Source organism: Talaromyces stipitatus, genomic scaffold, assembly GCF_000003125.1.
Source record: "Talaromyces stipitatus ATCC 10500 scf_1105507295515 genomic scaffold, whole genome shotgun sequence".
NCBI classification, from domain to species: domain Eukaryota; kingdom Fungi; phylum Ascomycota; class Eurotiomycetes; order Eurotiales; family Trichocomaceae; genus Talaromyces; species Talaromyces stipitatus.
This window is the reverse complement of record NW_002990118.1, coordinates 2,793,746-2,805,920: the sequence shown is the minus strand read 5'-3', so window position 1 is coordinate 2,805,920 and position 12,175 is coordinate 2,793,746. Positions and strand designations below refer to the sequence as shown.

The following is a 12,175-nucleotide window of genomic DNA, read 5'->3' as shown; positions in this document are numbered from 1 at the left end:
TTGACATAATGCCGTTCAGCTTTGCTCTCGGTACGGCTCTGTATAAAAATGAGGGTGTCAATGCTACCACTGGAAGAACTCGGGATGGGTTGATGCGTGATGCCATTGACAACCTGTTGAGTAATACCGCTAGAGGGATGACCAACTGGTAAGTGGCGTCTCTCTCCCCCTGTAGCTTCTGGTTATTTACTGATAGTTGCATGCCCTACAGGCTCCGTTCATTCTTCGCTTCACCATTCCTGGGACAAAATGAGATTTCCGAAGTATATATCGTCGTTCGATGGCCGTACCTAATCTTCTTAGGGGACACAGGTCATCTTGTCCACTATATTCCTCATTTGGATCGTCCTCGATTCGAAAGTGCGTAAGGTGGATATATTGAAATAGTCTGCCTTAGCCAGCCTTTTCGCCATTTCTGCCGAGGATAAGCCGGGTATTTAGGAACTCGGCCTGGGAAAACCGTAGACCCAAATAGCCTCCATCTGGTAAGTTTGATGCTTTGTGGTTGTGCCTGCTCCGGAGGAGGTTCTGGAAAAACAACCTCTGTCTGTTGTAGAATTGGGTTGCCATTACTGCCTAGAGTATATAAGTAGCTCAACCTCGCCTTTGACTTCCGTGCTGACCGTTGGTGGCAGTTATGAAGCGGAAACGGCATGATTCGTATCCAAATGGTGTCGGTGACGGAGCTGTATGACAATCTTACCTGCAGTAGAGAAGCTCGAATTCCTGACCCACGTGTCCAGTAAAGGTTTCGCGCAGCCTTGAGGAACCTATGTATTGACTAGTTCCTGACGAGATGGCGCGACTGAGATGATATCTTTGGCATACTTGTAAATATTCTCGGAGTCATTGGACATGCTTGCAGAAAACACGGTCTCTGGAACAGACACTCCATTTGCAGGTACTTGGGCCATCATAGTTCTGTCCATTTTTGCTCTCAAGAGGCGTGTACGATGAGGTTGTTAACAAATACATCCAAGGGAGAATATTAAATTGAAAGTAGAAACCCCAGAATAAACTCCAGTCGTTGAATGGGTATGATATAATCATCATGCCTGAGGCATTCACCTGAAGAAGGTTCTTAGACAAAACCGCCAAATTATACTTTTCTCCAGGACCATACTGTAAGCCACAATTGATCCATGGTTAGTTGATACAACAATAACATACATTCATTATAAACACCTATAATCTATTTCTTGAGTTTTTCCGTCAACTCCGGCACTTTCTCAAACAAATCTCCCACTAATCCAACATCGGCCACTTGGAAGATGGGGGCCTCGGGATCCTTGTTGATAGCGGCAATAACCTTGCTATCCTTCATACCGGCCAAATGCTGAATGGCGCCCGAAATACCAGCTGCAAGATATAATTGAGGGGCGACGTTCTTTCCGGTTTGACCAACTTGGAGACTGTTATCGGCATATCCGCTGTCAACAGCGGCACGAGAAGCACCAATTGCAGCGCCGAGAGCATCAGCCAAGGGTATCATCACACGATCGAATTCCTCCTTGGACTTCAAGCCACGACCACCGGAAACGACACGAGACGCAGTAGCCAAATCGGGGCGGTCAGACTTGGCCAGGTCTTCTGAGACCCATTCCGTTATGCTCTCAGCCTTGGGGTCTACGCCATCGACAATTTCTGCGGATCCTCCCTCTGTCTCAACGCCTTGGAAAGCGGTGCCTCGGACGGTGATAACTTTGATAGGATCTTCGGATTGGACTGTAAGGATGGCGTTGCCGGCATAAATGGGCCGGACGAAAGCTATTTGAGGTCAGTTCCACACGAATCGGTGACTTGGTTGTAGCATCAACATACTATCTTCATTCTCAATCGCAGTAATATCGGAGATTTGTTGTACGTCGAGTAGAGCCGCTACACGTGGTAGAAGACCCTTTCCAAATGCTGAATGTCCCGCAATCACATGTGTGTATCCGCCGCTTTTGATGTTATCCACGAGTAAGGGAGCGTAGTTTTCGGGCAAGCCCTGTAACGGTAGAGTATGAGTAAACATAATTTCTAGCATGATTTGCTGTTACACAAATATCAACATACCTTCTCATAGGCAGCATTCTCGACTGCGACAACCTTTTCAAGTCCCTTTATCTTCGCGGCTTCGACAGCCGCTGATGACTTGACACCGTCTCCTGCAACAAACCCAGTAACCGAGCCTCCCAATTTTTGTGCCGCAGCAATGGCAGATAGTGATGCTGATGAGAGCTTTCCATCTCTTTGCTCAAGAACTGCTAGTGTGGATAATAGTCGTGTGAGCGCTGATAACCGGACGTCAAAAATTGGTCGTGATAGATGAGGCTGTGAGCGCGCAGCGCGCAGCACTGAAGGCCTTGCGACGGATATCATTGTAAAAAGCGACAAATTACGAATTGTATATTACCAACAGCACTGACTGGTGCTGTATTTGTCCAGCAACACAACGCAAGATTGGTGGTGTTTAGTGACGATATGAGAAAAGCGGGTAAGAGATCGCAGTAGCATGCGGCCGGACGGCTACTTTCTGGCCAAGACCGATAGAGACCGATGATTCCCGCGCCTCGGCTATTGCAATTTCGCCAGCATAAAAAGGAACAATTTGTATAGAATTAACTAACTAATAGGTTAGTCGAGTACTCTACGACACTGCTATCAAGAATAAAAATCATAATATAATTAAGTGAAAGACTTCTGTAAATACGTGACAACCACGGAACTAGCCCAGAAAGAGAGATTTTGGACGCCATAGAACCCATGCAAACACCAGATCATTACATAGAGTCGAATGATTATTTCTTCTTTGTAGATTTAACGGGAGCCTTCCCCTCTTCAAGAGCCTGTGCTTTTCGCTTTTGTAACTTCTCTTTCAGGGAGATATCATCTTCATCCGTGGCCGCCTTGATCTTTTTGGTCTTCTTGCCTTGTCCTCGTGAAGAATCATCGTCACCGGGATTTCTCCTCTTGTTGCCGCTCTTGTCGTTGTCAAATGCCTTCTTCTCATCTTCCTCCTTCTCTAGGACATCTGTTTCATCCAACCATAACTCATCAGCGAGCCAGATGGGCAAAGCCATGGTGGTAGCTCCCTTGATGTGAATGGCCTTGACGTTTCTCCAGCCTTTTGAAATGAACTTCTCTGTCAATCCATTGACAACTGCTTTCACGTTCTCGGCTAATTGCTCCGGGGTAAACTTAGAGGATCCAACGCGGACCGATGTAGTAGTTGACGGAGCAAGGTAGACCGGTGCGCAGTTCAAAGCCTTCTCAATCTCTTTTGCGACGACCTGTGGCGATGCAAAGCTAGCTTTTCGCTCCTCTTTAGACGGCTTGGCCTTGGGGTCCTTCTTGACCCGCTTGCCATCGGCCTTCTCAATTTGCTCGATACGGATAGGAATTGGTCGCTTGCTGGACTGGTAGAATATCTTTCCTAGTGTCTCGACCAATCGCATGATAATTCTATCATCAGCCAGGAAGACATCATGTTCAGAGAGCAGCTGCCGTCGGCTCTCAAAGCTCTTATAGCGATCCTTCAGTTTCGTAAGGCCGATAACTTTGGTAATGCGGGCTGAGAGGTCGGATGGGAAGGCGGGATCGGCCACGATGTCTTTGACAGAACGTTGTGGATCGGCGGTAATAAGGCATATGTTCAAGGATGAAGACTTATTCAGCGAGTGAGGAATGCTGATTTTGCTAGGTTTCAGACGGTTCTTATCGACCACGTGCTTTTTCGTCGTCATAACCAGCCATACTATTTCGTTGGTGGCTGGTGAGCCCTCGCCGTCCGATTCGTCATCGTCGCCAATCAATGTTTTCTTGGTTGAAGTCTCCTCTTTTTCTTCCTGTTCAGACTTGATGTGACGAAGAAGTGCGCTCGAGGCTCGAAGGACCTGTTGGAATCATTGATTAGCTAGAGGTCTCGCATGGCAGCACGATCCAGAAGCAATTTACCTGTTTGTTATCCAGCTGATATGGAGTTCCAGATGCCACTTTTGTGGTCAAGACTTCTGTGGCAGCAACCATTTTGTCCGAGTCGTGGCTATCGAAAATCGTTCAACCTAGAAGATCTTGATCAAACCTTCTCAAAAAAAAAATTATTGACTTGGCTTGGCATTGAGAGTGGGCTCCTGCGCCGGCATGATACTCGCTGTTGATTGGTGGCGTTTAGCATCCCCACGATAGTTTGACCTTATCAAAGCACTAGCCTATATAGGAATAGCACTAAAGTCACGTGACAATTACATGACCTTTGCCCCAACTTAGGAACCTCAAAAATCAGGCATAAAATCGTACTTAAGTCCTCGGCAATTTCGTCCATGCGACGCTAACGAATCTTAGTCAGTTTCACCATTTTTGCATTCCATTGATTCCAACGTTTGAGGCTTGTGGCTGGCTCAGTTTTAAATGTTTTCCTAATCTTTAAGCTATGGAAGACCGAAGATGGTCGGTTAGCTTCTTATGTTGAGCATGATAGCGCCCGATGGTTCTTCATCTGCCATTTGTGGTGAGATCAGTCAATGCTCGCTGCTTCTTCAAGACACCGAACGCTCTCATGGTCCTACAATAATCAGCCTAGCACAAGTTCAACAGTCGACAGGGGGATTGTCCCGTTGACGAATAATACCTCCTGTTCGGGATAGTGAAGTGTCATTACAAGCTGTCGTGGAATTTTGTCATCTTACACCTCGATTCGTCTCCCAATCTCTAGAAAGGTGGTACGAAGTACCTGAACAGCGTGGCACTTGGAGGAGAACAAGCGTGGTTCGTTCTACCAGCACATCGCGGATCAGATGCTTTTACTCGCTCAGCCGGTGGTCCGGTGTAGGTTCGAATTTCGCGAAGCGCTGCCTGCAAAAGTTCCGCCAACAAATACTTTTGCCAATGTGCGGGAGTTGATTGCTCGTCGCCGCCTGGCGCAAAAGTCTTCGTTGACACGGACACGGACAGAAGACTGTAACTACGGAGAGTATTAGGGCATGATATGATAAGGATGAAATTTAGATCGACTGCGCTATCCAACCACGTCCCAAGGTATTGCGCGTTTAGTATTTACCCAATCATTCGAATTTCTTACCACGTACTGGGCGCAAAAGAAAACGTCGATCGGACGAATCCCACAATAACATACCATATACATCTATAGTCTTTCTCTGTACTTTCCGACTTTGAGGTTATAGTTGCAGGCTGTTTTAACGCGTTATAAAATTCATTCCCGCATCCTGTTAGTGAGACAATGGTGTACTTGAGGCTTTATGCACACAGCGCCACAGGAGGTTGGAGATGTTGGCCGGACATTAACTTTCTCCGTAAGATTACGTACGCTGTACGGGGTAACTCAAGGGCCAATACAGCTAGCGTAGGCATCGTTGCTCGTAGACTGAATGAATTCAACTCGGGTCTCCGCTATCTGGGGAGTGGACGACGTATGCCTGCGAGGCTAGTTCAGTAGATCTCAATTGGATATGCTATGACTTGCACACTGGAGAGACATGTCTATTAGGGGCGGACTGCGGTTTTGAGCGAATAGAGGGAGTCTTCTTCCGGTGTTCTAGTTATAAACTCGGAGTGCTTGTTGAGACTGGAGAGAAAGATGGGAGAGAGGCAAGACAAGTTTGCGGGGTTCTAACTTCTGCGTATGCGTATTACATTGATACGTCTTATTCCATATGAAATAGTACTACCAAGACTTGAGAAGACAATACAGAGAGCGTATGAAAATAACGCAAAGAGATCGGCAAGGAGATTGGCTGATCAAGCCTGAAGCGTGATCCACCCGTGTCTTATGTGAGTTATTATTGGCCCAGAACAATCAGGGTTCACTTTATCAAGTGGGGATGTTGTCAGGAACAGGAAAAGCCCAAACAAGTGTTTCCATGGCTCTCTCCTATTAGGGCTACCTACGTATTATCCTTTTGCAAAAATACCGTGCCAATGCGCATACCTTCTCAATCTAGCTAGCTCTTTGTCTACTTGGCAGTCTTGGTAAGCAATGGTTGGCCTGCGAATTATTAGAGTAATATAAGAACCAGCCAGTGAGGAGCGCGAGATACAGTCCGGAATTACAAAATTACACAACTGGCTGCGCAGAAGGACTAAACAGCGTACAGCGTTAGTATTGTACACTCTAGTCCTGAATTGGCTAAGTGTTGCTTGTATGCACCCCCTGGCTCCCGGCTGCAAGCCCGCTGCGGTCCACACTGCCCCCCTGGCAAAGGTCCTCTGTTTATCTAACAGCCTGCCCCTTCCTTCTGCCTCTTCCTCCACCCCTTCTATCACGCTCCTTCAATTTCCTGTGTTACCAACACTCGAGTTTCCCTCTGACCCAGAGAGTCCTTGCGCTCTCAATTACATTCGTTAGGAAACTTTCTGTTTGCACAAGCGATTTTACTCCTCGCACTCGCTTCGCCTCCTCTCGGTGAGATCCTGGGATTTCCTCAGACAAACGAATATCAAAATCGTCGAGACGTCCATTATTACGCTCGTTAAGTGGTGCTTGCATATACAAGGCTTCTGTACGTACGCGCCTTCCAGTTTGTCGTGTTTGGTCTGCTATTCTCCATACGGTCGTCTGGTTGCTAGGGCATCAGTTGGGACGAAGACAGAAAATCGGATTAGCTGCATCGCCCTGGGGTTGACCTGCTTTCAGATGCTGCGGGAACATGAATAAGGACCCAAATCAAAAGTGGACCAGCTGCTAATGGTTATTGCATGATCTAGTTATTGCGCCCGGTTTCCTTTGCCGAATTCACGAAGGTACGCGTTGAACTATCCACGATCACAGTCGTCATGAAGCTCTCTGCGACCATTGCCATCGCGGCTGCGGGCACGCTAGCCGCAGCCCAAGGTCACCGCCACGCCCACCATCATGCCCACAAGCGTGATACAGTAGCGACCTCCACTGTCGACGAAGTCGTAACTGTCTACCAGCTTGACGGAACTCCAGTCCCCGTTGCCGATGTTTGTCAGGGTATCAAGAACGGCGAGTACAAGTGGGCTGACGGCAATGCCCCTTCTGGTGCCTGCGCTACATCTACCAGCACCAGTCCTACCGTAAAGGCTGCCGAATTCATCCAAACCTCGACTTCTGTGTCCACTTCCACGTCGAGCTCGTCGATCGTGACAACCTCTGCAGTCCCGACTACTTCGGCGACTCCTACCACCAGCTCAACCTCTACCACCCCAACCACCACCCCAGCCACCAGCACTACCCCTTCTGCTACCCCAGCTCCCACCAGCGGCTCCGGCGGTGCCACTGGCGTTGATGCCCCTTTCCCCGACGGTGAGCTTGACTGTGACACATTCCCCTCTCAGTATGGCGCGGTCCCTCTAGACTATCACAACATTGGAGGCTGGAGTGGTATTCAGTACCCTACGTTTAACTCTCTCGCGACTCTCGTTGAGAATATTGTGACGGCTGTCCAGGGCCAATCTTGCACAGAGGGTGCCTTCTGCTCTTACCAATGCCCCGAGGGTTATTTGAAGTCTCAATGGCCCTCTACCCAGGGTGCTACCGGTCAGTCAGTCGGTGGTATCAGGTGCTCTAACGGAAAGTTGGTGCGAACCAACACCAACTATGATACCCTCTGTATTCCCGGCGTTCCTGCCTTGTCTGTCAAGAATACCCTTAGTGAAATGGTTTGCCTCTGCCGTACCGACTACCCTGGTAAGTTTCAATTGCATACCCCCGAATTTGTCCTTTGAACAGCAGTGACGCTAATTCGGATACAAAGGCACTGAGAGTGAAACTCTGCCTAGCTGCGTCAACCCAGGTCAAACAATCCAGCTTGCTAACCCCGACGGAAATTCCTACTACGAGTGGGAAGGCAAGAGCACCTCCGCTCAGTACTACATCAACCCTGCTGGCTTTGACGAGACTCAAGCTTGCATCTGGGGATCGCCTGATCCTAATCCAATTGGTAACTTTGCACCAATGAACTTGGGTCTCGGCTACAAGAACGGCGTGACTTTCGCCTCAATTTTCCCCAACAAACCCACCACTTCCGAAATCCTCCAGTACAACGTCAGATATGACGGTGTTAGCACAGAGTGCGCTTGGGATTCCAATGCTAAGGCCTACAAAGGCGGTGCCTCAGCGGATGGTGGCTGTACCGTTAGCATTCCCGAGGGCAGCAGCGCTACACTTGTCTTGTACTAGACGAATCGAATCCTCCTTAACAACTTGACTTTGCAAAACATACTTTGTCTATTTGTAGATTATTTCGTTGCCCTTCTTTGTCTGCTCTGATGCAATTGTTGAGAAGACTCGTGTCTGGATTTCTGGCTATATTCGCCATTTGTCAGTGTTGGCAACTATGTCTCATCGTCTAGTTGTGATTTTTCATTTCTTGAATTTACTTTTCCCTTCTCTTGGGGGTTTGACTATGTCACGACAGGCCGTCGTTTTATTTGTTTCCACTTCCAGCACCTATTCTACATGATTCGGCTCGCTTTGCTGCGCATTGAAACAACCCGTTTGTTGTCGCAGTCATGGAAGCTTCTCATCAGAAGCCAAGAACGGCATAATTTGTGTTGATTTATACCCTTTATTATTTGTTTTTGAAGGCTTTGTCTTTTTCAAGTATAGTTTGTCGCAATAAAATCTTCTTTGCTATTTTTAAAACATAGGCATATACTACCTTAGTATAGGCAGTCCTTACTGCTCGTCATATATTTGCTTCATGATCAGTCTATGTCTACTAAATCCTACGTACTCAGGCATTCAATGACATTTCCTGCCTTGGCAGCAACCTTGGAATTGTACTATGCTTCGTAAATTCTGTAGTTGTGCCGAGAATTCCAACCCACTCGCCGCTATTTTCCTGTAAATTTCATAACTTTCTGATATCTTGTTTCATGTGTGAAAGAGTCCACCTGGCTAGGCATTTCTATGGGGTGCCTAAGGAAACCTCTATGATAACCTACCCAAAGTTGCTATGAATGCTTGATTGTACTAGCAATTTTTTAAGTAGAATATGTTGACATAGAAAGCCTCGTGTTCTATTTTTGTGAAAATATTCTTGTAAGACCTCTATGGAAGATCTTTGATCATAGTTTGTTACATTTGCATGTACTAACAGCAGGGTCCCAAGCATAATAGCTTTGGAATCCTCCCAGAGATACATCCGGTTCTAATACCTAGGTATTCCAATATGTCATCTTCCTCTCCTCCATGTGCTGCTCCGGTTTTGGATTCATCAGAAGATCCTCTGAAGGTTTACATATTGCTGTAATAAGCACACATTTTAAGTTTGTTGGTCAACCAGTTGACTTGTTACATGCGTTGAGTCAATCTGAAAGGTGACATCGGGGAAATATATATTCGTCCTGAGTTAGGGCTAATTCTAGCGACCAACATCAAAAATGCAGATTTCACGGGAACTGCCCTTAATCGAGTCGAATCGCTCCTATAACATATAGGCCTAGTTCTATTTGAATACCTCCACCATCTATCGAGACGATTGCACCTATTAATACACATACCAGGGTGTAGATGGCTTTTCCCTTTCGCTTCATCACATGAGAATGATTCCTAAACAGGTTAGTACAACAAAGTCGATGCGGGAGCACGTGACTGTTCAACATCGACGCGTCTCTGCTGATGTATCTCCCTTGCAGTTTGATACTGCTTTCTCTCTACTCCGCAGCAATGAAATCAATTCCCAGTCAATAATCGGCATGGATGCATTTCTCGCCTCAAAATTCTCAATGATTAACCCATCCTAGCTCGTCATAGCGCGAGGACTGCACAGTGGGGATTTGGTTGGCGCCTGTTCAACGCGTCTCGGAGCGGGCAAAGCGTGTGCACACATCCGCGGTCTGAACGAGACGAGACGCACTACCACGACATTCCTTTCTGCAGAACTCCTACCAATCCTCCCACATTTTCTTCCCAAGGTTGTACTTAACTGTGTTGGACTTACCAATTCCTCTCCAATACCAACCTCCTTGGATCCTTCTTTCTTTTAGTTATTATATTCCCTCTCACGTTAGTTCTCTCCCTGGTCGCCTTGTGTTGTCGACGCTCGCTCATGTGGAATCTTACAAGCTCAAGGTGCTCTTGACGCCCGAATCGACCTTTGCAAAAATCGACTGTAATAGTTATCAATTCCTATCACAACCGCTTACTAGGAAACCTCCCTCTCCATAGAAAAATGGAGTCGTCTCCTCCCAGGGCCACGATGAACGGCGGCGGCCCTGCAGCAGGCGTGAAGCGTCCTGCTTCATTGCTGCCCGCATTCGAGCCTCTGAGCTCGTCACCGGCTCTCCCTCGACCTCAGAAGAGAATGGCACGTGATGCAGGAGACTATCCCACCCCAATGCCAACTTCTTCGACTCATATCATGTCCTCGTCGCCCCCTCATATGTCCATGGCTCAACCTAAGCTCCAGCGCAGCGTCTTCCCCTCGAGTACCACCGAACGCGCCCCTCTGTCCACGGTCCCTACTCTGATGCTTCCTGAGTCGGGGGAATCTTTGCTTATGGGAAGATCTAGCGCGTCATGCCACCATCAACTCTCTGCCAATCGACTAATATCGCGTGTTCACGTAAAGGCAACCTACAAAGCCGCCGGTAATCCGTTCGACCGTGACCGCGTCGAGATTGTTTGCACAGGGTGGAACGGCATCAAGTTGCACTGCCAGGGAAAAACATATGATTTGGCAAAGGGAAAAACGTTTACGTCTGATATCAAAGATGCCGACATCATGATTGACGTGCACGATGCGCGGGTTTTGGTTCAATGGCCTCGAATGGAACGTAAAGACTCGTCTTCAACCGAACCCGGGCTTGCTTGGGACGCAAATTCTCTCCAGCAGAACAAATCGCGTCATGATGTCCAACAAAGTCCCATTAAAGAACCTCCTCGTCTCGTGTCACCGACGTCCCCTTCGCCCCTAGCCAGAAACCGTATACCTCTATCATCCCCTTTGCTCAGTCCAAGTCGTTTGCATAGCACTATCTCCATCTATGAAGATGAACCATTATCTCCGACACCTGCTAACGGCAGAGAAGCAAAGACTCTTACCGCGTCTCATATGAGCACATTTGATGACAGCTTAAATGACTCTCATAACAGTGCTCTCAACCAGTTGTCAGAGACATTCGAGGATTACTCTGACCATGACGAAGAAAATGACCCTATTGTTCATTCATTTGGACCCTTTGGTGAGAATCTCTTGCCGCGTATGGCTCAATTCCGTGCAGGTGGTTCTCCAACAAGGGTTGCTCGTCCCCGTACTCAGCCGGAGCCTCTTCGTTCAGTACATTCCCTCCAACAGCCAGCTGCAGTGAAAAGAGAGGAGGCACAGGAGAAGAGAAAGGAGAAGGAAGAGGAAGCAGAACAGAAGCCAAAGATCGATGAGCGGAGAGCAGCGGCTATTGCCGCCATTCAAAACCATGCCGCTAACCAGCTCGCTTTTTCCCGCCTATCTTCGACTCCTTTGTCCACAATCCTCCAAAACTTGCCAGCCTCTCTATGGAAAGCGGAAGCTAATGCAGCAGAGTCCTTCACGCACCACGAAGTCAGAGTCATCCTTGAAGATACTAAATGCATTGGCGAGGTTATACGCGAAGGAAAAGATGCTGCTGGAAAGCCTCTGGAAAGCGAGTTTTACTATATACCAGACTTTGACGAGGACGAAATGCGTCGACAGGCTGTTGTCAACGATTTGCGCAAACCTGGCTTGCGGAACTGCAGAAAACAGCACAAGGTTAGTTTCCCTCTTGAATCAAGACTCTGACTCAATACTAACTGAAGATACAGCAATACTACTGGCGGAAACCCAAATGATTGCAACCAACACAAACGAAGTCTCGAAACGCTTCCATTCTTGTCACATATTTCCAAAACTCTTTTATTCTTGTTAGATGTACGTTTACCGCATAGCGCTGCGAGGGCTCCCACCCTATTCCTGCATCTCTTTCGACGATTTAAGGCGCTTTTTACCGTACGAGGATTCTCGTGTTTGTACGCCTAGTTTATGTATTAATGTCTTTTATTTGTTGTCTTTTATATCCCCGGTTATTGCCAGAGCTGACGTCATCATGTGATGCGCGTGTCTGTTGCTATGTCTTGTTGTCTGTGATTGCCTGAGACGATTATCTCGATGAAAAGAAGAAAAAGAAAGAAGATGAAAACTTTTATGAATAGAGGGACCGGGAGTTGTTTGTCTAGGCGAGGTGCTACAAG

At 47.5% G+C, this 12,175-nt stretch overlaps 5 protein-coding genes across 5 annotated transcripts, besides 1 other annotated feature; 3 read left to right on the top strand and 2 right to left on the bottom strand.

The window, feature by feature from the left end:
• Positions 1 to 8: 8 nt before the first annotated feature.
• Positions 9 to 368, top strand: TSTA_050800 (uncharacterized protein; the record flags this gene model as incomplete). The annotated part of the gene is made up of 2 exons (XM_002485550.1): positions 9 to 148; positions 212 to 368. The coding sequence occupies 2 exons, from the start codon at positions 9 to 11 to the stop codon at positions 366 to 368; spliced, it is 297 nt and encodes a 98-aa protein (XP_002485595.1).
• A 715-nt stretch (positions 369 to 1,083) lies between these two features.
• TSTA_050790 (electron transfer flavoprotein alpha subunit, putative) lies at positions 1,084 to 2,468 on the bottom strand. Its single transcript, XM_002485549.1, has 3 exons — positions 2,059 to 2,468; positions 1,822 to 1,990; positions 1,084 to 1,767 (listed from the first exon to the last, which is right to left on the bottom strand). The coding sequence occupies exons 1-3, from the start codon at positions 2,362 to 2,364 to the stop codon at positions 1,193 to 1,195; spliced, it is 1,050 nt and encodes a 349-aa protein (XP_002485594.1). The 5' UTR covers positions 2,365 to 2,468; the 3' UTR covers positions 1,084 to 1,192.
• A 179-nt stretch (positions 2,469 to 2,647) lies between these two features.
• TSTA_050780 (uncharacterized protein) lies at positions 2,648 to 4,072 on the bottom strand. Its single transcript, XM_002485548.1, has 2 exons — positions 3,940 to 4,072; positions 2,648 to 3,878 (listed from the first exon to the last, which is right to left on the bottom strand). Exons 1-2 carry the CDS (start codon positions 4,009 to 4,011, stop codon positions 2,784 to 2,786), a joined length of 1,167 nt encoding a protein of 388 aa, XP_002485593.1. The 5' UTR covers positions 4,012 to 4,072; the 3' UTR covers positions 2,648 to 2,783.
• Positions 4,073 to 6,316: 2,244 nt separating this feature from the next.
• TSTA_050770 (SUN domain protein (Uth1), putative) lies at positions 6,317 to 8,611 on the top strand. Its single transcript, XM_002485547.1, has 3 exons — positions 6,317 to 6,500; positions 6,706 to 7,651; positions 7,719 to 8,611. The coding sequence occupies exons 2-3, from the start codon at positions 6,775 to 6,777 to the stop codon at positions 8,141 to 8,143; spliced, it is 1,302 nt and encodes a 433-aa protein (XP_002485592.1). The 5' UTR covers positions 6,317 to 6,500; positions 6,706 to 6,774; the 3' UTR covers positions 8,144 to 8,611.
• Positions 7,142 to 7,222: a microsatellite.
• Positions 8,612 to 9,835: 1,224 nt separating the features above from the next.
• On the top strand, positions 9,836 to 12,146 carry TSTA_050760 (transcription factor Tos4, putative). Its single transcript, XM_002485546.1, has 2 exons — positions 9,836 to 11,696; positions 11,750 to 12,146. Exons 1-2 carry the CDS (start codon positions 10,140 to 10,142, stop codon positions 11,774 to 11,776), a joined length of 1,584 nt encoding a protein of 527 aa, XP_002485591.1. The 5' UTR covers positions 9,836 to 10,139; the 3' UTR covers positions 11,777 to 12,146.
• Positions 12,147 to 12,175: the final 29 nt, after the last annotated feature.

Coding starts and splice junctions, on each gene's coding strand:
- TSTA_050790 (XM_002485549.1), bottom strand. CDS start 2,364: ATGATATCCGTCGCAAGGCCTTCAGTGCTGCGCGCTGCGCGCTCACAG. Junction 1,991..2,058: donor AGAATGCTGCCTATGAGAAG/GTATGTTGATAT, acceptor CTACCGTTACAG/GGCTTGCCCGAAAACTACGC. Junction 1,768..1,821: donor TGCGATTGAGAATGAAGATA/GTATGTTGATGC, acceptor GACCTCAAATAG/CTTTCGTCCGGCCCATTTAT.
- TSTA_050780 (XM_002485548.1), bottom strand. CDS start 4,011: ATGGTTGCTGCCACAGAAGTCTTGACCACAAAAGTGGCATCTGGAACT. Junction 3,879..3,939: donor ATCAGCTGGATAACAAACAG/GTAAATTGCTTC, acceptor TGATTCCAACAG/GTCCTTCGAGCCTCGAGCGC.
- TSTA_050770 (XM_002485547.1), top strand. CDS start 6,775: ATGAAGCTCTCTGCGACCATTGCCATCGCGGCTGCGGGCACGCTAGCC. Junction 7,652..7,718: donor CTGCCGTACCGACTACCCTG/GTAAGTTTCAAT, acceptor TCGGATACAAAG/GCACTGAGAGTGAAACTCTG.
- TSTA_050760 (XM_002485546.1), top strand. CDS start 10,140: ATGGAGTCGTCTCCTCCCAGGGCCACGATGAACGGCGGCGGCCCTGCA. Junction 11,697..11,749: donor ACTGCAGAAAACAGCACAAG/GTTAGTTTCCCT, acceptor CTGAAGATACAG/CAATACTACTGGCGGAAACC.